This window comes from Hippichthys cyanospilos, chromosome 18 (genome assembly GCF_059441005.1).
Source record: "Hippichthys cyanospilos isolate Australia breed blue-spotted pipefish chromosome 18, RoL_Hcya_1.0, whole genome shotgun sequence".
In the NCBI taxonomy this organism is placed as follows: domain Eukaryota; kingdom Metazoa; phylum Chordata; class Actinopteri; order Syngnathiformes; family Syngnathidae; genus Hippichthys; species Hippichthys cyanospilos.
In genome coordinates this window covers 4,007,504-4,029,448 of record NC_142386.1, presented here as the reverse complement: position 1 = coordinate 4,029,448, position 21,945 = coordinate 4,007,504, and the positions used below count along the sequence as shown (strand labels likewise).

Genomic DNA, 21,945 nt, shown 5'->3' with positions numbered 1-21,945 from the left:
CTGGGTTTCACTTCCTGTTGGTCGTGCTGCAATGAAATGACTTGATTTCACTGCAACTGAACAAGAAGTATGAATATTACAATCAATCATCTATGTATATATGAATTCATACTTTATTATTCCTGATGTATTATTGAGAATTGTCTCCACTACTCAACTGAACCAAAATAGAAAGAGGAAACAAAACGTGGAAAAAAAGGGTAAGTCTTCCTGATTAAAATAAATTAAAAAAGGGATCCAATGCAATATGACTGGTAACAATAATAATAATAATAATAATAATAATAATAATAATAATAATAATAATAATAATAATAATAATAATATTAAATGAAAATAATAACAACAACAGCAAAATTATAATAACAAAATAAGAACAATAATAGTAAGAGTAATAATAAAAATAACTAAAATAACAAATAACAATAACAATAATGAAAAACTGAATAAAAAGAGACTCATAAAACCCATAAAACTTGTCAACAAAGCAACAAACAAGTTTCTCAAAACAACAAAGGCTTGCCTTCCCTATCGGCAAAAATATTAAAAAAAAACCCAAATACACTCAAAATAACAATTAGTTCATCTTTATTATTGATTATTTTTGTTTTAATTGAGAAATGAGGTTGATTGGTCTCACTAATTTTCCCTTTGCCAGTCAAGCAAAAACTAAATCAGCGTGTTGGGCTCCATCTCATTCTACAGATACACGTCCTCCTCTGCCTCTTCTGATTGGCTCCCACCGCTGTCAGTCACCACCTTCCGATTGGACTTCCACATTCCTGCAGCCAATAATGAAAACAAATACTGTATCAAATGTGGGAAAAGCTTGAATTTCAGAAAACTAGTTCCTGTCATCTCTTGACTTTTTGTTTTCGTTTTTTGAAGTGTCTGAGTACTGACTGTAAGCCGCCGCCAGGACGACAGCAGGTATGAAGACGGCGAAGGCCGTCCTGAGCGTGTTCCCGAGGAACAGCCGCAGACTGTCGCCGTCTCGCGCGCCAACGGGCGTCTGTGGCGAACGCGCAGCCGTCAGAAACGCAGCGCATTGTGCCGTCTGCCACCAAGTTGCGTTGCCCGTACCTGCACCCGAGCAACCACCGGCCCGGTTGTGTCGTCTACCGCGCTATCCCATAATATCACGCTGTGTGTGACATCGCTTCCTGTCACTTGATCCACATTCCCGCTTTGTGTAGTCGGTAGTGCGTTCAGGTTCCCGGCGCCTGATGGAGGATTTGATTTTATTCGACGCCAAATGAGAGCATTTTTGGAAGCGGCGTATTTTGAACCGACGTTTGATGACGATGAGGAGGACGGAGAAGGTTTTGTCGTTGAAGGGTCCCGGCAGCTGAACGCGGCAGTGGTAGAGGCCCGAGTCAGAGGGACGCGCGTTGAAAATTGAGAGATTCGGCACCTCGCTCGGGGCGGAAGACACAGAGTACCTGCGGTCAAGGAGGAGAGGGGTAACCATGGCAACCACGGGTTATAAGAAGCGATATTTATGTCAAAAGTCAATAAGGATAAAACTTACGTTACATTAAGCCGAATAAATTATTCATGTTAAAAAAAGGTCCAAATTGAGTCTACGGCTTGGAGCTGTTGTAGCGAGGCATTCTGGGACACGGAGCCGACAAGCCGAGCGGCGTACCTGAACGAGGTCTTATACGTGACGTGCCCGCCCGCCACGTTGACCAGCATGTTGTGGCAGGAGAAGACTGCTGGCTCGCCTCTCCCCCAGCACACGTGAACGCCTCGCCGCTTAGCCGCCGCCACCCGGCACGGCAAAGTCACTCTCCGTCCGGCCGCACCCACCACTGTCTCTGCGGGACCTGCCCGCACTGATGACAATAGGAAATAGAAATAACATATAGAGTCATTTACATGACTGTATTTTATGCATTATGATTTTATGCATTATGTATTTAATAATTGACATTACATATATTATAATAATCTTGCCATATATATATATATATATATATATATATATATATATATATATATATATATATATATTATATATATATACAGTATGTGTGTTCTAATTATATAATTTACATTACAAATTATGCTAATCTTGTCATGTATACATTTATATCATATACATAATAATTTACATCACAAATTATGCTAATCTTGTCATGTATGTTATATATAAATTTATATATTACGTATATAACAATTGACATTATATAAATTACAATAAACTTGTCATGTACACATGTATATATATGCATGTATATAATATGCATTATCATTTATGTCACAAATTATAATCCTGTCATATATATATATATATATATATGCATATGCATATTCAGTACATCCATTTCATTGGATAAAAACCAATTTTAACTTTGCCCCTGGTTTACATATCGTCATATAGCAAATATCGAAAATAACTGTGTTAATCTTATCAACCCGGTTTTCATGAAGGACATATCTCCTTCGCCGTCGGTACTCACCTGTGACGCCGGCGACACAGGTGACGACGTAAAGCCGGAGCAGCAGCAGCAGCATGTTTACGGCGGCAGTCCCATGGGCTGGACGGACGCAGGAAGAGCCGAGCAGACGGCTCAGCGTCGTCGCTTCCCTATTCCATTCCGTGTTATTTTAAGAACTGATTCTGTTGCAAAAAAGAAAAAGAAAAAAAAACGGCACAAAGAAACAAAAAACATTAGCTGCTTTTGGGTCACTATCATCAGGGGTTACAGTGCAAAGAGTCAGAGGTCAGCGAGTCTCATTTGGGGCTTCATTCCTGTCTAATTAGATTCCTCCATTTGGAAAGACAAACACAGCTTTATTGACTCAACGGACATATAGCAGATATTCACGTCGGCCTCCGGGTTTCAACTACCACGTCAATTATCGCTCATGTCGATCAAGGAAATGTAGACAAATCTACGGAGGAGCATGTGGCCCACATTCTCACAATTTAGGTTAAGGACCCAGATGAGGTTAAAGCTTCCAGGAAACGAGCGCGCGTCATCGTTTGCGTGCGTACGCGCCCGTGAATACAAAACGACAATTTGATTCATTCGTGTCACGGAACACGGTGACGCCTGCCGTCACCTTTGGAAAAACATCGGTCGGGTACAAAATGCCTGCCGAGGACTGGAGAGCCACGCCGTTGCATCATCATCATCATCATCATCATTTCCGTCATTACCCAGACTAACCTGCGACCTCCGAGAGCTTCGTACCGGCGGCTGTCACCAGGACGACAGCCGTCGTGATGAAGGGCTCAATAACTCATTATCGCTACGCTGTATATTTGCATCATCTAATGAGCGCCGTAACAAACGCCGGATCCAAAATTCTGCCTTCAACTATGTAAAAATACTCCATTTTGAGGGATACTGTCAAAAAAAAAAGCATAAGGATAGCAGCAAAATTATTAGATGGATAAATGGCTGGAAGATGGTTGGATATTTAGTTAATTCCATGATTTCAGATTGCCCCTGAAGGCAACATTTGATGATAGATAAATGGATATTTAGTTTATGATTTCAGACTGGCCCTGAAGGCAACATTACATAATCATTGAATATGCCATAGAGGTCTAGTCTCTTCTAACAGTAGTTAGAGGAGTTATTAGCTAGAATGTTTTTTTTTTAACTCCTTTTTGGATCATAACCTCGACAATATATTTAATATTGAGCCCATCTGGACCCAGGTCTTCATTCGTGAATTCATCCAATTTAGTTTTATAAATCATTATTAAGAGTGTAATAAAAGTGCATATTTTATATCTTGCACATTTCGTTCATGTCAAAGGACGACCTTTGCAGTTATCACTTCTAGAGTTTCTGTGAGTGTTTGACGTCTGGTTGTTGAGTTGAATATTGATCACTCAGGATTTTGTCCAGGTGCACGCAGCCCCCGCCGCGTCATTAGCATTAATACCGGTGCGTGTGGCCGCCATGTTTATTTGTCGGATGCTAATCTGGCTCGCAATCAATTTGACATGGACACACTAATAAAAGAGACAAGAAGGGGCAGATGGTGGGAATGGAACAACAGGAGGCAGGAGGACAGAAGACAGCACAGAAGGCCAATAGGCTTTTATATCAATGGCTACCATGGCGACAGGCATGTGTGAATGGCGGCCGAAGACAGTTTTACTGTTGCATGAAATACATTATTGGATGATGCCTAATAAAAATGTATGCTTCCTCATGCCTCCTCATCGTCAAGCATGTCAATTGGTTGCCATGTGAACACATTTCATGTAAACTTATCCAAAAGATGCGACATTAAATTGCCGCGCAAAACAAGAAACAAGATAATATGATGTTACGTGTTCTGGCTGCTGCAGTCCGATATGGCTGAAACGACAATATATGCGAAGAAGAACAGAATGTAATCAGAAAAACACGTTTTGATTGATTTGAGACAATCGCACGGTATGTGATTTTACTGAACGCAATATAACTAAAGCGACAGAAATAATCAAAGAGTCGGAGGAACATCCAATCCATTTTCTATCGTGCTTGTCCTCAATCGGGTAATGGGTGAGCTGGAGCCTATCCCAGTTGACTTTTGGCGAGAGAAGCGGGGTGCACCCTTGATTGGCCGCCAGTCAATCGAAGAGCTCAGCTGACTTGGCCGGAGGAAGCGGGATATACCCTGGACCGATTGCCAGCCAATCGGCAACCACATATACATAAATCATTCGCACTCAAATCACATTTGCCATACAGCCATTGTGTGTGTGTGTGTGTGTGTGTGTGTGTGTATATAAGGGTCAGTTTAAGAGTTCACTTTGAGTTTTGTGTTCAATGGCACTCAAAATTAAAAAAATCTTGGCTGAACTGCATCCAACAGATGCACTGGCCCTTTAAAAGGTTTTGGCTTTTTTATCTCGTCGCTGACTCGTAAACAAAGCTGGGTGCTTAAAGTACAGACGGGGGGGGGGGGGGGACATGGAGCTTTTTCACATCAAAGTCAAGACGCGCTTGAAACAAGCGCATGATTGAGTTCATTTTTAAGAGGATTTTCTTCCAAAATGCTGGAAATGTAACCATCACGAGAAAACAACAATTCTTCATCAGTTTGGAACGACTTCTGAGGTTTCTGCTCTTCTTAAACTGTCTTTCTTCCCCCAGCGGAGATGACTGATTTATTAAGTTCATCCTGTATAAAACCACTGACCAAACTTTAGAACCACAGGGCACATAAGGCCAAGTGTAACCTTCAACTTCTGTACTCGTCATTGCATTTTTCTTGCTTTAATTGTTACTTTTCAATAAAGCTCGGCTTAAACTAAAGATGGAGTTGTTACGGCGCTTGTAACATTTTCTTGGGAGGGATTATCAAGCACTTTTCATCAAAGTTGAAGTTAAACCGCAGTCTAAACATCTGGATATTTTTCAGGCTCATCCAAGAGAAAATGAACATAGTGGGTCCAGGTCTTAAGACCGATAGACTTAATGCAATGCATGTGTTCTGTAGATACATCTACTATACTTCCAAACTTTAGACAGGATGAATTTAAACACTATTCAAATATTATGTCCGGGACATTTATTTTTCAACATACAACTTATTCAAACCCTTTTCAAGTATCCCTCAAAAAGTAGAAGCCTGTTTTGTAATATCACGTAAAAGACACGAAAAGACTGTTGCACAAACAAAGTTCTTGAAATATGAAGCAAAGTCTGTTTCTATCTAATGCCTGTGTCTGTCTGTCTGTCTGTCTGTCTGTCTGTCTATCTATCTATCTATCTATCTATCTATCTATCTATCAATCAATCAAAAGTGTGTCTGCTTAATGCTAGCATGTTATGTGTAGGCCATAGATGGGCTAACATAATTAGCATCGCTACTTTAATACACCAAGCGGCAACACATACACGCAATTCTCTCTACTTTGTAGGAACCAAGACTATGACTGTAGAGTTGCTGGGGATCTTCTGGCTTTCAATTACGCTGCATGTCTTCCCTTTGAGCTTCAATCGCTCTAAAAAGGATCACGTCGAAATGAAGAAGATACAAATGAATGCAGCTGAAAAGTTCTCAGTAGGGATTAAAAATAGTTAAGGCGGACCTTGCCCAGACTAGCATCTTTTTAAGGCAAAAAAACAAGCCCACAGCTTCAGGCTGTTATTCAAGGCTCCAGCTGGACTTCTCTTCATCATCTCCGCACCGACCCCCACCTGCCGCTTGTCAACATTGTTATCGTCTTTAAAATCAGCTCAACAGCTCAGCTATGCGTCATCTATGTGCCAAAGCGTCGCGCGTTTCCAACTAAATGTCCCAGCTTCCCACAGAGGAAGTTTGATTGCGCTGCCACTCAGTTCCAAATGAGCGCCGTGCCCAGTCGGATCACGTTCTGGACCCGCGGGGGCTGCCGGTAGGCAGGTGAAGGATGGCCGAATTCCTCACAAGCGTCCCGTTTATGTAATCAGCGGCTAAACTGGGCGCCCCGCTCAGGGACATAACTCCTCTGCCACTCTGGAACACAGTCAATGCGGGGAAAAGGTGAAAGGGGGGGAAAAAAAATACACATTGAAATGATATGCCAAATAGAACCGCTTTTATGCTGTACACATTCGCATGTTGTAAAAGTGCAGGTGGTGAGATGGACGCGTGGCTCAGAATTAAGATGGTGGGTCTGGAGGCTGCAGCAGCTTAAGAAAAATAAAGATGTCCTTTTAAAAACTTACTTCAGCTGTGTTAATAGCAAAGCGGATCAATATTTAGCCCCCCAAGCAGCAAAAGTCCATAAAAAAGGCTCAAGAGTGCCCGCTTGTGCTCTCATGCTATTACAAGGAGAAGGAAAAAACTGTTGGAGAAAATAAAGACACAAAAAATTGAGCCTGCTTAGATAAAGCATGTTAAAGAGCAGTGCTTCTCAATTATATTTTGCCAAGCCCCACCAAGGAACGAGAAAAGCTTTGCTGAGCTGAATCAAAATAAGATTATTTCTTCAAAAATTGCAAAAGCATACGTAAAACTGTACCCTTTTTAAAGTAACAAAAAAGAAAAAAAGCAACCGTTAACTAGCTTTTTTACAGCATTTATACAGGTTACAGGTTAGTCTAAAACTGAAAAAAATAAACAAGTGCTTCAAAGTGCAGGAAATACGAGAACTGATACTTATTTTAATGCAATTACACTTCACATGGCAAAACCAAAGCCCGCGGTCATCCTCCCCCAAAATATAAGGTAAAAATAAAATGTATTTATAGGGAAGCTATGACACCTAACAGAACAAGCGCGTGTATCGCAAAGCAATCCAATTGCTAATGTCCGTCCTGGCTCGGTTTGACATTCCAGCAAAAGTACTTGCCAGTCCAATGACGTAAGTTAGTCAACAGTTACTAAAGTGTGTACTATTTATGTAGCATCTCATGACATCATGTTGACCTCCAAGTGTCACACGTGGGCTCAAAATAACAAATGCCTCTCACACACTTAGAGAGGTTTTATGAAATATGAGTTGTGTGATTTTTCTGTGATTGTTCGATTATTTTGAGGTGTGTTAGACTATGAAGCGTGTGAGAAGTTTTGGTTTGTAGGTGTGAGTTTTTGTGCGAGTGTGTTTGGGGTCTATTTTTTATGTTTTGGGGTAAGGTCGTGTGTGAGAGATTCCTTTAAATATGAGATTTTCCATGTGAATGCGAGTTATTTGTTTATTTAAGTACCGTTTTTAACACGTGAGAGATTCTCTCGGCGTGTGTGAGTTTTTGTTGAGTATTGGTGTGTACGATTTTCTTTTTTTGCTTCCAACAAAGAGTTTTCTTGAGTGTGTTTTATTTTTGCGTGGTTGTGTTTTTTTGTTGTTTTTTTTTTTAATGGATAGGTGGTGTAATTATTTTACTGTCAGAGTTAATGAAACCTCTTCAGTGGTCTCCAATACTAAAGCAAGGCATGAATGAATGAATGAATGAATGAATGAATGAGACTGGTTCCTTCCCTTGCAGGACGTCGGCCTCTTCCATCCATCAGTGCTCAAACTCCCGGCAGCCCACCGCCGCCATAACTCAGCCCCAGCCGGGACGGCGGAAGACAAACTGCCCCCGAGAGGGAAACGCAACAAATATCTTTCGCGGCCGAGAGTTTATCCAAGAACTGAGGCTCGCGTCTCCGCCGGCAGAGCGCGGGTATTGGGAAGAGAGGCTAAATTTGGAGCTTCGTCCAGCAGGTATCTCCAAATTTGGTGGTATTATTTTTCACCCCGGAGAAGTCCATTTGGGACAGCACCCAAAACATAAGATGTGAAAGCGTCGCAAAATGACGCTTTACATTTACTTGATGTTCATGCGCTGATTTACGGTGGCCCTGATGTGCAAATCACACAAATTAAAAATGAAAACAAACAAAAAAGAAAAACACCTTACAAGAAAGAGGCGCACAAGAAAAATGCAGCATGGAAGAAAAAAAAAATCACTACTCAGTAATTATACTCAGTTGATCTTGACCAACTACATATTTTCCGAAAGAAACAGTACATTTACTCGAGTACGAATTTGGCTACTCCGCTCACCTTTGGTAACTGTAGAAAAAGAGAAATAAATCTCATGCAAGCTAATAAAAGAGGAATTTCCTGATGAATGCCTTCTTGTTGACTTTCCAAGATGGGCATTTTTTTTTTGTGTGTGTGCAAAATTCTAGGAATTGAGGTGACACGCTGCCATGTTTTGACTGGGAGTCAAGTAAGTCCGGGTCACAGCCAAAAACAGCAACATTTTAATACTGAGTTATGCTCATAGTTTCTGCACAAAAATTTGCAGATAATTAGAGTCAGGTTATTGGATGCGAATCATACAATCTTCATTCTTTATTTAGATGTAAATAACCAACAATTGTCTGCCTGGACATATAAGGTATCATTTTCTATATAGAAGAAAATCTCTTAAATTCCTCAGTAAATTAATCAAAATTTGAACTTAAAAAGTTTATTAATTCAACTTTATTAATCAATAATTTAAAAATATATATCAATACACTATACTCTGGTAATTACGACGTTTTACTTATCTTTTATCAGTATAATGCTAACAATAGTCATTCTTCACAGAGGATAAAGAATATATGTCAGTGGTTGCTGTTAAATTGTGTTTCTACATGTGCTGCTGCACTATTTGCGTTTGTGTCCCGTTTGTGTCCCTTGCCTCAAAACAAATGTCCCCTTAGTCAGACAAATACAACAAACTTGATGGGGCTGAAAAAGAATTCCTCGGGCCAGCGCCTTCGTCCCCGGCAAGCATTCCCCAAAAGCAAAATGATTTCATCTCAATCAAAATCCCGAGCTGATTTCGGCGCAGGAATGCGTCGCTGCTCCTTGTATGGAGGCGGCTTTGAGCTTGGGTCAAAGGTCTCGTCACATCTGACGGACCGTCTGACGCGTTTATGCTCACTTGCGGCTGTAACAAACGTCCCGTAATGGCTTCGGATATAAACAGAATAAAGCGGTAAAAGCCCCATCCGACCTCCGTGCGTGTGTGTCTGCGAGAAGACCCACGCTCTCAGGTTGCGCTGCTTTGACCTCGGGGATAAATAACTAAATATGCGAGTCTACTCCAGGAACCGGAAAGCAACTCCAAAGGTCCGTAAACACCGCTTTCTTGTTGTCCTCATGAGGACAAGTCAAGATCTGACTCGTCGAAATCAAAGGTCCCCAACCGCTGGTTGGTGGATCAACTGCTACTGCCCCGCATGGGCCGCTTGGTGTAAAATAATTATAACAAAAAAACACACATTTGCACTTCATTATTATTAGTTTTGGTATTTGGATACCATGATATTTCGATAGAAATTTTTAATTGAATATTAAGAATTCCGATACAAATCAAAAATTTTTGCTTAGTGTAAACAAAATAAAAAAATATATAACTTATTATTATTATTGGTATTTGTATAGTCTATAGGAATTTTGAATTGAGTATTAAAAAAAATCATACAAATAAATATTTTATTTATATATTTTTTCCTTCGTGGAAATTATAACAACAAAATTTAAAAAAAACATATCCACTTCATTACTATATTATTGATATTTGGATATTCTATAGAAAATTTGATTTGAATATTAAGAATTTAGATAAAAATAAAAACATATTTTTTCTCCTTGGTGTAAAATAATTATAACCACAAAAAAATACATAACCACTTTATTATTATTATTTTTGTTATTTTAATCATCATTAGTTTAAGGGCCCGGGTGTCAACTACTGTGACACAACCTCGACTAGCTGCTAACCAATCACAAGGAACATATAGACAACATTTTATTGTCATTTCTTTGAACGCTCGATTAAATCCACAGTTGCAAAACATCAAACAGCTTTAAGCTGCCTAAATAATCACGTTAATTCCTCTGCGTTTGAAACACTTGGCCAGACGAGAGATACTCGGGTACCATGGCAACGCTGTGGGTCGTGGGAACACGTCGCTCGCAAGCCCATCCAGAGCTCCTCGGTAAAAAAAAAAAAAAAAATGCACATCCTCTCAAGTATTCATATTTTTGATTAACGAGATGATTCACATGCTTGCTCAGCCGCCAAAAGGCAGCTGCGATATATAGTCTCTGGTCAAAGAAGCTTGCAAATGCATGCGATACGACACTTCCCATCACAGGAAGCAAAAGTACCGACACCCTTGTGCAGTATTTTGACCATTTTTTTAAAATCATTTTCTTCCACATAACTCCGGCTATATTTTAGCCAAACGGCGGCACATTCCTGCTATTGTGACGTTTGTCACTTGTCTGTTACGTGACAGTCGGATGAATGCGACTTGCCCGTTCAGACTGGCCGCATGTCTTCCCCAAGAAGACTACATTCCATAATCGAGTAAATATTAAGTAGGCAATAAAACAAAAACAAAGATAGATAGATAGATAGATAGATAGATAGATAGATAGATAGATAGATAGATAGATAGATAGATAGATAGATAGATAGATAGATAGATAGATAGATAGATAGATAGATACAAATACAGGAGTAAAATGTACATTATATACAGGTATATATAGATATACACATTTTGAATTCTACTAGTAGTTTACATTTTTGTGAATGGGAGGGCGAACACTGTGTTGCAAAATGACATCGTCAATCACGGTCGTTAGCATCTTTCATTCCGATGCGGCTCTTTTGTCGGCTCTCATTAGAATGTGATGTCGTATCATCAGCCGACAAGTAGGAAGACGGGCGTATGAATCTTTTCAATTATGATGATGCAGATAGCTCAGTCGTGCAGCTGCGGCGGAATACTGAGCCGCATCCATGATCGTTCAAGTGTTGGGGGGGGGGGGGGGGGGGGGGGGGGTTGTTGTGGCCTATGGCTTCTGGAATAGGTAAACACACCCACACTCATGTGGGTGTGCTTGGGTGTTTTATCAAAAAAGGCGCCTCAAGCTTGTTCATGACACGTTTGAGAAATGAGCTATCGGTTGTGGCCGCTATCAGTGGAAGACACTCGACCAGAGTTGGAGTAACAGTAAACAACACCGCAGGGTGACAATTATACGAGTGGCCGTGCAGTCAGAGCAGTCGAGGTTTCGTCTCGATCAGCTGTGGACTCGCCGCGGGAATAAAAATATGCAGTACGTGTGTGAAAAGTTTCGTACGCTCTCTAAGCGTTCTCGCTTTCTGTGTGGTAAAAATCGCAGACTATGATTATCATGACAGAGATGCTAATTTTTGTTAGCATAAAGCTAGCAGACGTCACCCGGCGCATATGACCCCAGGGAACAGGCTAAATGCTAAATATGTAGCTTTTTTTTTTTTTCCTCATACTGCCACGCGATATTGACATGCGCATGCCTCGTGATATGAGAAAAATGTCAAACAGACATCATAATAAAACTATAAAATGAACTAATAAACAATGTTTACAGTCCCCATGAGCTGATTGACATATTGGCTGTGCGGTCTAAATCATGAAACTCTCATGCGCTGCGAGGGAGAAGCTGAGCGTCGTAAATCTCTTACTGAGATTTCTTTTGAAATAAATTGGAATTTTAAGTGTAATCTCTACTTGTTATCATGTTTGGTCTGCTACAGGCTTGACTGTAATTCGACTTCCAGGCGCCACAAATCCGAGGGAAACCCGGCGTGACCCCGACTACAGCCACGAGATGGATACGGAAAGGGATAACAGTACAGCTACTGTATAAGGTTTAATCATTTCAAATTAAAGTAAATACATGTAGTGCAGTCTGTCTGGTATGCAGGGAACCTTCACAGCACGTCTCTCTTTTTTTTTTCCATGAAAAAAAAAATCCGCGATGCACTGAGGCCGGGAAAAGTGAGGCGGAAAGTAGCGAGGGATCACTGTAAAATGTTTAGTCCACATAAAAGATTACACACTTTACTGTACTGTACTGTTGTTCTCAGTGACCCAATCATCCAACTTTGGAGGTTGGTACACTGCTTGGTGATGATAACTGGATGTAGGCGAGTATTCTTGCGTCGCAGAGTACAAAAACGGTGGAGCGTGGCGGCCTGATGAGGAAACCACTTTACGGTGGCTGTGTTATCTGACAAATGATGACAGCAGCCTTGTTGTTAAGCTGCCTTAGCGGATGGATGGCTGCCGCAAGCATAGCCGCTAAATCAGACGCCTCCTCCTCCTCTCTGTTATAATTTCACAGCGTTTGAATGCAGCTGCATTCCTCGGGGGAAAAAAGAGCTAGCAAACGTCCCCATGGTGAAGGAATGCAGTGTCATGTTGACTAGCAAACTGACCAAACGGTACACAAATGTTGAAACAAATTCATATTTTTATTATATGTCAAGCAGTCCATAAGTCAATTCATTCATTTAGGTGTGAATGATATTTTGATTGAAATTACTTTTACGTTTGATGTTACCAGTCTTCCTCTCCTTTAACGCTTTTTAAAATTTTCCTCTATTAAAGTGTTTGCCTTTTATGCTCGCGGCTGTTTTGATCTTGGTGTGTTTTTTTTGTGCGTTTGTTTTGTAAGCTTGCTTCTATTGCGTTTTTGTGATTGCATCTTTTTTCTGCATTTTTCTAACGTGTGCATTTTTTTTGTTTGGCATTGCTTTTTTGTTCGTCTGCCTCGCCCGTGTTTGTAACTTTAGGGCTATAAAAATGAGGTGAAAATAATACAATGTGTATCTAAAATATGTTCCTAATTTTATTATAGATATGTTAATGAGGGGCTCAAAAATGAGGTGTAAACAATGCAATTTGTATCTAAAATAAGTCACAAATTTTATTATAGATAATAGAATAATTTATTTAAAAACAACAACACAGCATTTAATAATAAATAAACAGAAACTATATATTTTTTAAATGTGTCAATCAATTTGATTATTTTACTCACTACTTGCAATCTTGACTCGCATTAAAAAACATATTTCAATGCAACAAATATTATAGGTATGTAAGTAATGCATATATATGGCCCTTTCTACGTAATTGACATTTTTCAAATGACCCCAACTCGCCTTTTAAGCCTTTTTATGACATCATGGGAAATTTGAAATACGACCGACTTGAAGGTCAACTGAGCACCATCAACGTGATTTGCAGCTACAAATGCCATTTTTACGACTTGATTGTGCGCGCCTGGGTGTACAGTATTGCACTGTTTGGCCAAAGGGGTTAATGATGCAAAGTGAAGAGAAGGCGCGCAGTGCAGCTTGAGCGGCTGCTGCACAGCGGAGGTGTCCGTGCACTTGAGCGAAGGATGCCGCAGGTCGCGCGTGTGCGCGATTTCTCTTGCTTTCTATCTCCTCCTCTCGTCGGAACTTTCCCACATGAAAACACTTGGCCCATAAAAGGACACAAGGCTCCGTGACCCGCCACCGAATCGGCACTTTTGCAGCCGAGGAGGCGCTCCGAGGAGCCCGACGGGGGAGAGTGAGCGATCGCCCGGCGAGGAGCGCCACAATCTCACTTTTCGCGGATATCGATCGGAATCCTCCATTTACGGAGCTGTAATCCGACTTCGCCGGGCACTATGAGCCTTTGGACCAACGACTCTTCCTTGGAGCCCTTGGTCGGCTCGCAAGCGCCCCCGGCGGACTCGAACGCCACGGGCAACCGCAGCAAGCACGCCCCGCCGGACCTGAGCCGGGCGGTGCCGGTGGGCATGCTGCTGGCCTCGTTCATCAGCTTCGCCATCGTGGGTAACCTGCTGGTCATCCTGTCGGTGGTGTGCAACCGCCACCTGCGCACGCCCACCAACTACTTTATCATCAACTTGGCCATCGCAGACCTGCTGCTCAGCACCACCGTGCTGCCCGTATCCGCCACCATCGAGGTGAGACTCCACGGAACGAAAACCTACCGCAGCTGCATGTTCTGCCCGGTTTTCAAATTGGTCTCTTATTCATGCTTATTAATACCCTGGAACAGTGTTTCTCGATCTTGTTCAGTGATGTACCCCCTGTGTAATATGTTTTCAGCCAAGTACCCCTTAACCAGTGCAAAATAACAAACAAACAAACAAAAAAGACTTAAACATGCCATCAATGTCTGATTGATAAAACGTAAGAACCTTTCAAACTTCATTTGTATTGGTCCACAAAAAAGGAATAATAATAATCAACGTAAAGTGTCCTCTTTTGGATCACAGAAGAAATCTCTTCTCAAAAAGAAATGACTTCATCATTAATAAATTTTAGTCCACCAAAAAATAACCAACATAAAGTGTCAAACCCGTTTTTAAAAAGAAATAATTATGAATAAATATCCGTCCACAGAAAAATATTCAAGATGAATCGTCCTGTTTTGGGATTACAGTAGCGATAAATCAGTGACTTCATTATTAATATTATTAATATAATTGACTTGATTATTAATAAATACCCCCCCCCCCAAAAAAAAAAAAAAATGAACATAAAGTGTCAGACCGGTTCTCAAAAAGAAATAATTATAAATAAATATTTGTCCACATATTCAACTTAAAGTGTTCGCTTTTGGGATCATAGTAGAGATCTTTTCACAAACAGAAATCATGAACTTGACAGGTAACGAGAGGAAGCACATGGCAAGTTCGGTTCGAGCCCTTCCAGTGTGGGCGAGAATCTGGCTTTTTACAATCATGAAATTGACTAGCTACGGAACATAAATTTGTTTTATGGACCTATATTTTCCTGAAGAGCATTTAATTCATTCAATAATAATTTTGAAATCGTTTTTGCACTTCTGTTTATTTTATTTAAAATCCTGAGTATCCCCTGGAGTTCCTACAAGTACCCGCATTTGGGAAGCAATGCTGTATGATACTAATAATCATGCACTTCATTTTTCCCTTTGCAAAACCCAAAGGGGAGTCTGGTGACCTTCCGTTGATCATATGTGCCAAGACTTGAGAACACCAATCTTCATATGTCGCAGTGCAGTTTCAAACCGCTGCAAGCGCCAAAGCTGGCAGCAGCGGCGAATGAGCCCTTGCACCTCATTTTTCAGGTCCCAGTCTCCAAATGATCATCAAACTTTGATGCCACACGCCGCCCACATTAGACAACGTCGGCAGAAAAAAAATTGTAACTATCCCGTCCGCCATCTGTTGAGAAAACCTGCTTCAATTAGCGCTCTTTTGGGTCGTTTATATTAGTAGGAGTTAATCAAGCCTTGGAATTACCAGGCATGGTTCCTTGAGAACTTTTTTTTTAATATCTTAAATAAATCTGTAATGCTTATGAAACAGGTGTTGAAGGCAATTTTTTTTTTTAATTAAATATTCAGGAATTTGTTCAAAATTGTGGGGTGAAATTGAAGTGACGGGCTTCCAGTGGAATTTCAAGCATGGTTCCTTGAGATGTTTTCATCTTTTTATGACTGACATATCCACCAAATCCCGTGGTCATTGGCCAACTTCCTGTTCAAGTTCATGTATCGTTCCTTGAGACTTTTTCATGCATCTTTTTATGACTGACATAATCAGCAAATTTCATGGTCATGGATGAAACTGGTTGTTGGAGGCTATTTTTTCTTCTAACTTTAAAATCTAGGAATTTGTTCAAAATTGCGGGGTCACACCAAAATGGCTGCCTTCCATGATTGCTTGAGATGTTTTCATCTTTTTGACTGACATATCCACCAAATTTTGTGGTCATTAGTGAAAATGGTTTTAGGGGCGATTGTTTTCCAACATTCGAGTCCAGGAATTTGCTTAAGATGGCTGTTTCAAAACAAAATGGCCAACTTCCTGTTCCATTTCATGAGACATTTCCATGCATCTTGTTTTGATAGACAAGATGCATATATGTAGTATGTTCATGTATTATACTGCCCCCGTGTGGCCACGGCACGCCAAACACAAGATGCTTTTCGTAACTCACCAAGTTCTTTAAATGCAGATTCTGGATTACTGGGTCTTCGGCCGCATTTTCTGCGACATTTGGGCGGCGGTGGACGTCCTGTGCTGCACGGCGTCCATCATGTCGCTGTGCGTCATCTCCATCGACCGCTACATCGGCGTGCGCTACCCGCTGCAGTACCCGGTCATCGTGACGGAGCGGCGCGCGCTGCTCGCCATGCTGGGCGTTTGGATCTCGGCCATAGTCATCTCCATCGGGCCGCTCCTCGGATGGAAGCAACCTCCATCGCAGGTGGGCCACTCGCACCATTCCCATCAGTCGTGAAATATTTGCGAGACGTTTAGGTGGAGGGTTCAGGATGAACCTAAAATGAAGCAGTTGAGCTTAGTTTGATGGAGGTTTGGAAAACACCTTCTCATTTAATGTGTTTTCTTTATTGTATACTATTGGCACTCCTTGGATGAGATTCAAGGGGTAGTGTCAGGTTAAAAGGGGCGGTTATTATGTAAATTAGCCTTACTGTAGCATCACAACAAGGAAACATTCAGAATCGTTTGAAAAATGTCGTAACCTCGCCCACCCGTTCCGCAGGACGACATGGAGTGCGTGATCACGGACGAGCCCTTCTACGCCCTCTTCTCCTCGCTGGGCTCATTCTACATACCGCTGGCCGTCATCCTGGCCATGTACTGTCGCGTCTACGTGGTAGCTAAGCGCACCACCAAGAACCTGGAGGCGGGCGTGATGAAGGAGCGGCAGCAGGACTCCAACGAACTCACGCTCAGGATCCACTGCCGCAACCAACAGATCCAGGACCTATGCGCCACGTCCAAAACTGGCGGCGGCGCGAGCTCGGCTGGACGCAGCACGCTGACCGTCAAGCTGCTCAAGTTCTCCAGGGAGAAGAAAGCCGCCAAGACGCTGGGCGTGGTGGTGGGCATGTTCATCTTGTGCTGGCTGCCCTTCTTCCTGGCTTTCCCCATCAGTACGTAGCGCTCATCTTCACTACTGTCTAGGCATGGGCTGATATCACACGCTATGAGAACGTTGATATCACAATGTCATAGTAGATGTCAGTTCAACTTGTTTTCTTGGCATCAAAGTACCACAAGATGGCACGAGTACTGGATTGGATCACATCTGCTTTTGTTTAAGTGCTTTGTTCCTTTTTCTTACTTCAGACTGGCCCTCTTTTTTTTGAAAGCTACTAAAACATGAGATAGCATCAGTGACACGTCTGCCAGAAGCTTTGCGCTACAATAACATACGCCGTGGAAGTTAGTTTTGTAATCTGGTAATAAAAACTCTATTTAGACTCGGAGATTTACACCAAGACACACTTACGATTTTAGGGGGGGAAAAACGTTTATAAGGTTCTCTGTTGGTGGTAAACTGCGCTATACAATTTGATGGGAAAAGTACAATAAAAAAAAAAAACATCAGATAAAAAAAAGCAAGGATTAAATGTTTCTTTAAATGTTTTGTCCTCAATTTTAACGCTATCTATAACTCTAGAAATGTTCCCCATACTCAGATGAGGGGAAACCTCAAGAATGCATTATTTATCATATAAATTAGTCATATTTATTTATCGCTCAGGCTCGTAATATTGCCTTATAGCTGCGCTTTGACCTCTGCTGTGATTTTAGTGCTGAGATCCTCTGCGGGTACGTCGTTTCTGCTGAGTCGTCAACTGCACTTCAGGCTCAATAAAACGGCTCGCTGGATTAAATAAAGGAATAAAAAAAGGGGGGGGAAAAGACTTTCCACCATGAAAAAAAATCCTATAATTTTCATTTACGATAGCATAAACCGGAGATGTGGCTGATTTAAAACTCGAGATCGTGATGCGGATTTCAGTGATGCTCATTTTCAAATAGAGTCAACATCTATTGGAATATATTAAGAACGGCGATGGAATCGAGTGCTCGCCGACAGTGTTTACATGGAGGACAAGGCTGGAACCCAAAACTGAAGCTAAAATAGAACCTTCCTGTGTGAGAGGAAAGACAGAGCCAAACTTGGGTTAGGATGACAGTGATGTATGATGGGAAGATGATGCCACGCACTCGTTATGGTGGCAGACGGCTGGTTTTTGCGCCGGGCTTCGTCAAATATAGTCAGAGATAGCGAGCGAGTATTACAGGCTGTCCATACAAGTCCATGTCAGAGACCAAATTCATCTCGAAGGAGATCCGTTATCTAGGAAAAATAAATGGCGATCTGCCGCAAATCCCTCCCAAAATCCCACCAGAGCCTCTGACATGCGGAGCACCTGTCTCACCAACAAACTTTAGACCTGGAGGACTAACACCCAAACTGGGTGAAGATGAGAACCTCATTAGGAATTATGATGAAAGCGTATACTGCCTCCCTGTGGCTCAAACGCTTCCCTGCACCACCTTCCTATTCGCTTCCGATAGTACTATGAAAACACAGCACATAAAGTGTTCCTGGTCATTAAACTGACTCAAATATGAAATCTTGAAGTGGGAAAACAAGTAGAAACCTCACACACACACACAAAAACATTTGTAACATGATATTTAAGTACTTTGCACGGTGTAATATGTGTATATAAATATGACTTTTATGGTACCAATCTAACGGTGTAGCTGCCGCGCCATCTTGCAGCTCAAGTGACGGGCCATTCAACATGCATCCATCCATCATCCTGAGCACTCGTCCTCACGAGGTTCACGACTGATTAAGTCTACTCAAACAGCATGAATAACGGGACAAAAAGTGACGTTTTACTAACGTTAATTGCAGAGTGGTGTCGATATTCTGCGATACTCTCATATATCAACATTGGAACATGGTTAAAAGCTCCAAACTTTTAATGTACCGCAAATGTCCTGTGAGAAGTCTGAATTAATATCACCTCATACGTCAGAAAAACTTGATTTATCTATGTTTTAGGCGCTTTCAACAAAAACCTACGCCTGCCCGAAACCTTCTTCAAGGTCATTTTCTGGCTGGGCTACTTCAACAGCTGCCTGAATCCAATCATCTACCCCTGCTACAGCCGTGAGTTTAAGCAGGTATGAGTGTTTTTCTGTGCCCTATTACGATAACCTGTAAAACATTTCAAGATTTGTATTTATTGTATTTGTATTTATTGAAAAAAAAAAAATTTTATACTTTACATTACATAATCATCTAGCAGGCAAGATTAAACCCGTTTGCAACCCATTTGTATGTTCTAGGACCTAGAACATTGTTGTTTCTTCCCATCCCCTGCAACGTGCTCACAAACAAGTCCATAAACTTCTGTATTGATTGTGATTGTACATAGAAAAATGCTAATTTTGCTTTTGTTGAGTAAAATTAAGATGTTTCTGCACGCTTTCCTCAAGTATAAAGGTTCTGATGTGAACATTGAGTGATTTAATTGCTGTTAAAAACTTATGTAAGGTGCGACTACTTTTCGCTTGATTTTGAGGGGGGGGGGGGCATTTTTGCATTTCGATTGTTTTTGAAAAATCTAACAGCCGTAGTTGCAAGAAGCGCGTGACCGCAAACATCCTCCTCCACGCCCGCAGGCCTTCATCCGGATCCTGCGCTGCCGTTGGAAGCGGAAGCGCCAGGGCTGGCAGGCGTACTACAACTACCGCTGCCAGCAGGGATCCAATAACTCCTCTTACCTGAACGGCAGCCAGCAGACGTTGTCCTCAGTCAGCCACAGCCCGCGATGCGTCGCCCCCAAGCCGCATCCGCCGCCCTGGTCGTCGTCCTCCGGCAAGGCCGGCCGGAACCTCCTCCCGGGGTCGGGGAGGCTGGGCCCGCCGTCTCCGCTTGCCAAGGAACCTAGTGGACGGGACAATGATGTGAAAACGCAGTAAAACTCAGATTCTGGACAGTGCAGTATGAGCAGACTCGGACAGACCTGTGGACACTTTGGATTGTGAGCAACCACACGGAGGAACGCAATTTCTTGGTATGTCGGGTGCTTTGAAACTGATTGGATTGACCTTACGTGGCACAAGCTTGGTGTATTTTTTTTTGTCATTATATTTATTAACAGGCACGAGCATTCAATGCCCGGTTGGTGTTTACTTCTGTGCCGTCATCATCGTTGATTAGGTTAAAGGGCATACATTACATACGTTACATTTTAAGTGTGTTTTTCACACGTTTACCTAGTTTTGAAATCCAGCAGAAACTGTTCAAAAGGGATATCGGGAATAAGAAAAAGCTTGTTTTTTTTCTCCCAAAATTTTGACAGATGAAGACAACTTGCAGATTTAGTATTTTAGCTCGAAACTCGAACTCAATCAACAATTTGCGGGCCACTTAAAGGGATTTGCTGGGCCGGATCTGGCCCTCGGGCCTTGAGTTTGATACCCGTGCCTTAGGTTCTGGGTTTGACACTTGACTCCACCTTCCCGTTCGTAGTTAGCTGCATGTTCTCCCTGCGCTTGGGATATTTCCCCAACTGGGATAGGCACCAGCTCACCACTTATGAAAACAGGCGCTGCTGTATCCGGTTGAACTGTTTGACATTGTAAAAGTTCCTACCTTGAGGGCAGGAGATGAAGCACATCTGCCATTTATTACACGGCCTGTTTTATGGAGGTACTTGAATATCAAACAAAAAAAAGATACAAAATTGATGATCACAATGAAATTCTCTACCATCCCAAAACTTTTTAAGAGGTCTGTGATTGGTGATCTGCACCGGTGACTTAACTCTATCAGGATTGATGAATGCCTGGATAAAACACTTAAAGGGTCCGTAAGATGAAAAGTCACCTTTTATGGAGCTTTTAACCATGTTTCAATGTTGATTTCTCATCCTAAACACTCCCAAAGTATTATTTTTCTTCATTCATGCATAAAACTCATATTTCATGAGAAATGAAATCGCCAATGTGCCAAAAATAATTTATATGCACATATTACTCTGTGGAAATCACCTAAATATCATGTTATGGTCCCTTTAATTATTTTAATGTAAAATGTGTGGCACTAAATAAAGACTATAGTGTGCCAGCAGACGTGTGGTGACAATGTATAACTATATGGTTTGGGTCGTCTTAAAACTGTGAAATATTTAATAAATTGGTATTGGGTTGGATATGAAAACAGGCCATTTGACTCATTTGAATGTTGATTTTCTTTCATGCACTCTATAAACTTAAGTTTCCAACGTTGTGCATTCAAAACCAAAATCATTTGCAACAGGATTTTAGTCATGCCTTGTGTAGAAAAAAAAGTTAATTTCCCAGCAAAACATGTTTTTAACTTATTTTGCGGTTGGTGTGTCCAACATAATAAGTCTATATTTGTTCTTCTGTCATGTATATTAAAGTCATAAATGATTGGAATGTATTGTTTTAGCAGATGTATTTCTTTTTTAATTCAAAATATATATGACATAAAGTTTATCGATTCAAGGTGCAGATAAAATATCCATGCGAACGCCACAAAAAAACAAACGGATGATAAACATTCACCTTACCTCAAATCACCTCACAAAAATCTGTTTGCACCAAAGAACTTTACGGTTTTGGTATGTACCCCCCCGCAAAAAAAAGATATCCATTTAAAACATATCTTACCAGCAAAACGCTTTAACCGTGATGTTTAAAGTCTACAAATCAAAAAGGACCTGCGTGTTTTGCATCTTTTCTTCTTGCAACACACCTGACCGAAATCATGAACTCATCAGCGACCTCTGCAGGAGCTT

At 41.3% G+C, this 21,945-nt stretch overlaps 2 protein-coding genes across 3 annotated transcripts; one reads left to right on the top strand and one right to left on the bottom strand.

The window, feature by feature from the left end:
- Nucleotides 1-7: 7 nt before the first annotated feature.
- LOC148408537 (hepatitis A virus cellular receptor 2 homolog) lies at nucleotides 8-21,881 on the bottom strand. Of its 2 annotated transcripts, XR_015868560.1 has the most exons (10): nucleotides 21,818-21,881; nucleotides 19,901-20,063; nucleotides 16,275-16,617; nucleotides 2,466-2,626; nucleotides 1,649-1,838; nucleotides 1,294-1,442; nucleotides 1,084-1,223; nucleotides 904-1,012; nucleotides 641-782; nucleotides 8-26 (listed from the first exon to the last, which is right to left on the bottom strand). XR_015868560.1 is itself a non-coding variant. In XM_088440677.1 (9 exons), exons 4-9 carry the CDS (start codon nucleotides 2,518-2,520, stop codon nucleotides 700-702), a joined length of 726 nt encoding a protein of 241 aa, XP_088296803.1. In that variant the 5' UTR covers nucleotides 2,521-2,626; nucleotides 16,275-16,617; nucleotides 19,901-20,063; nucleotides 21,818-21,881; the 3' UTR covers nucleotides 572-699. The 2 variants fall into 2 exon arrangements, 1 of the variants encoding a protein (XP_088296803.1); XM_088440677.1 differs by lacking the exon at nucleotides 8-26 and having other exon boundaries at nucleotides 572-782.
- On the top strand, nucleotides 13,662-21,388 carry LOC148408538 (alpha-1A adrenergic receptor-like). Its single transcript, XM_088440665.1, has 5 exons — nucleotides 13,662-14,248; nucleotides 16,293-16,544; nucleotides 16,845-17,238; nucleotides 19,176-19,297; nucleotides 19,799-21,388. Exons 1-5 carry the CDS (start codon nucleotides 13,946-13,948, stop codon nucleotides 20,096-20,098), a joined length of 1,371 nt encoding a protein of 456 aa, XP_088296791.1. The 5' UTR covers nucleotides 13,662-13,945; the 3' UTR covers nucleotides 20,099-21,388.
- Nucleotides 21,882-21,945: the final 64 nt, after the last annotated feature.

What these genes read in the sequence shown, in the direction of transcription:
- LOC148408537 (XM_088440677.1), bottom strand. Translation starts at nt 2,520, where the DNA reads ATGCTGCTGCTGCTGCTCCGGCTTTACGTCGTCACCTGTGTCGCCGGC. An exon ending in ACGTATAAGACCTCGTTCAG is followed by an intron (nt 1,443 to 1,648) that starts GTACGCCGCTCG and finishes CCTTGACCGCAG; the next exon opens with GTACTCTGTGTCTTCCGCCC. An exon ending in CCTCCTCATCGTCATCAAAC is followed by an intron (nt 1,224 to 1,293) that starts GTCGGTTCAAAA and finishes ATCCTCCATCAG; the next exon opens with GCGCCGGGAACCTGAACGCA.
- LOC148408538 (XM_088440665.1), top strand. Translation starts at nt 13,946, where the DNA reads ATGAGCCTTTGGACCAACGACTCTTCCTTGGAGCCCTTGGTCGGCTCG. An exon ending in CCGTATCCGCCACCATCGAG is followed by an intron (nt 14,249 to 16,292) that starts GTGAGACTCCAC and finishes CTTTAAATGCAG; the next exon opens with ATTCTGGATTACTGGGTCTT. An exon ending in ACAGCCGTGAGTTTAAGCAG is followed by an intron (nt 19,298 to 19,798) that starts GTATGAGTGTTT and finishes CCACGCCCGCAG; the next exon opens with GCCTTCATCCGGATCCTGCG.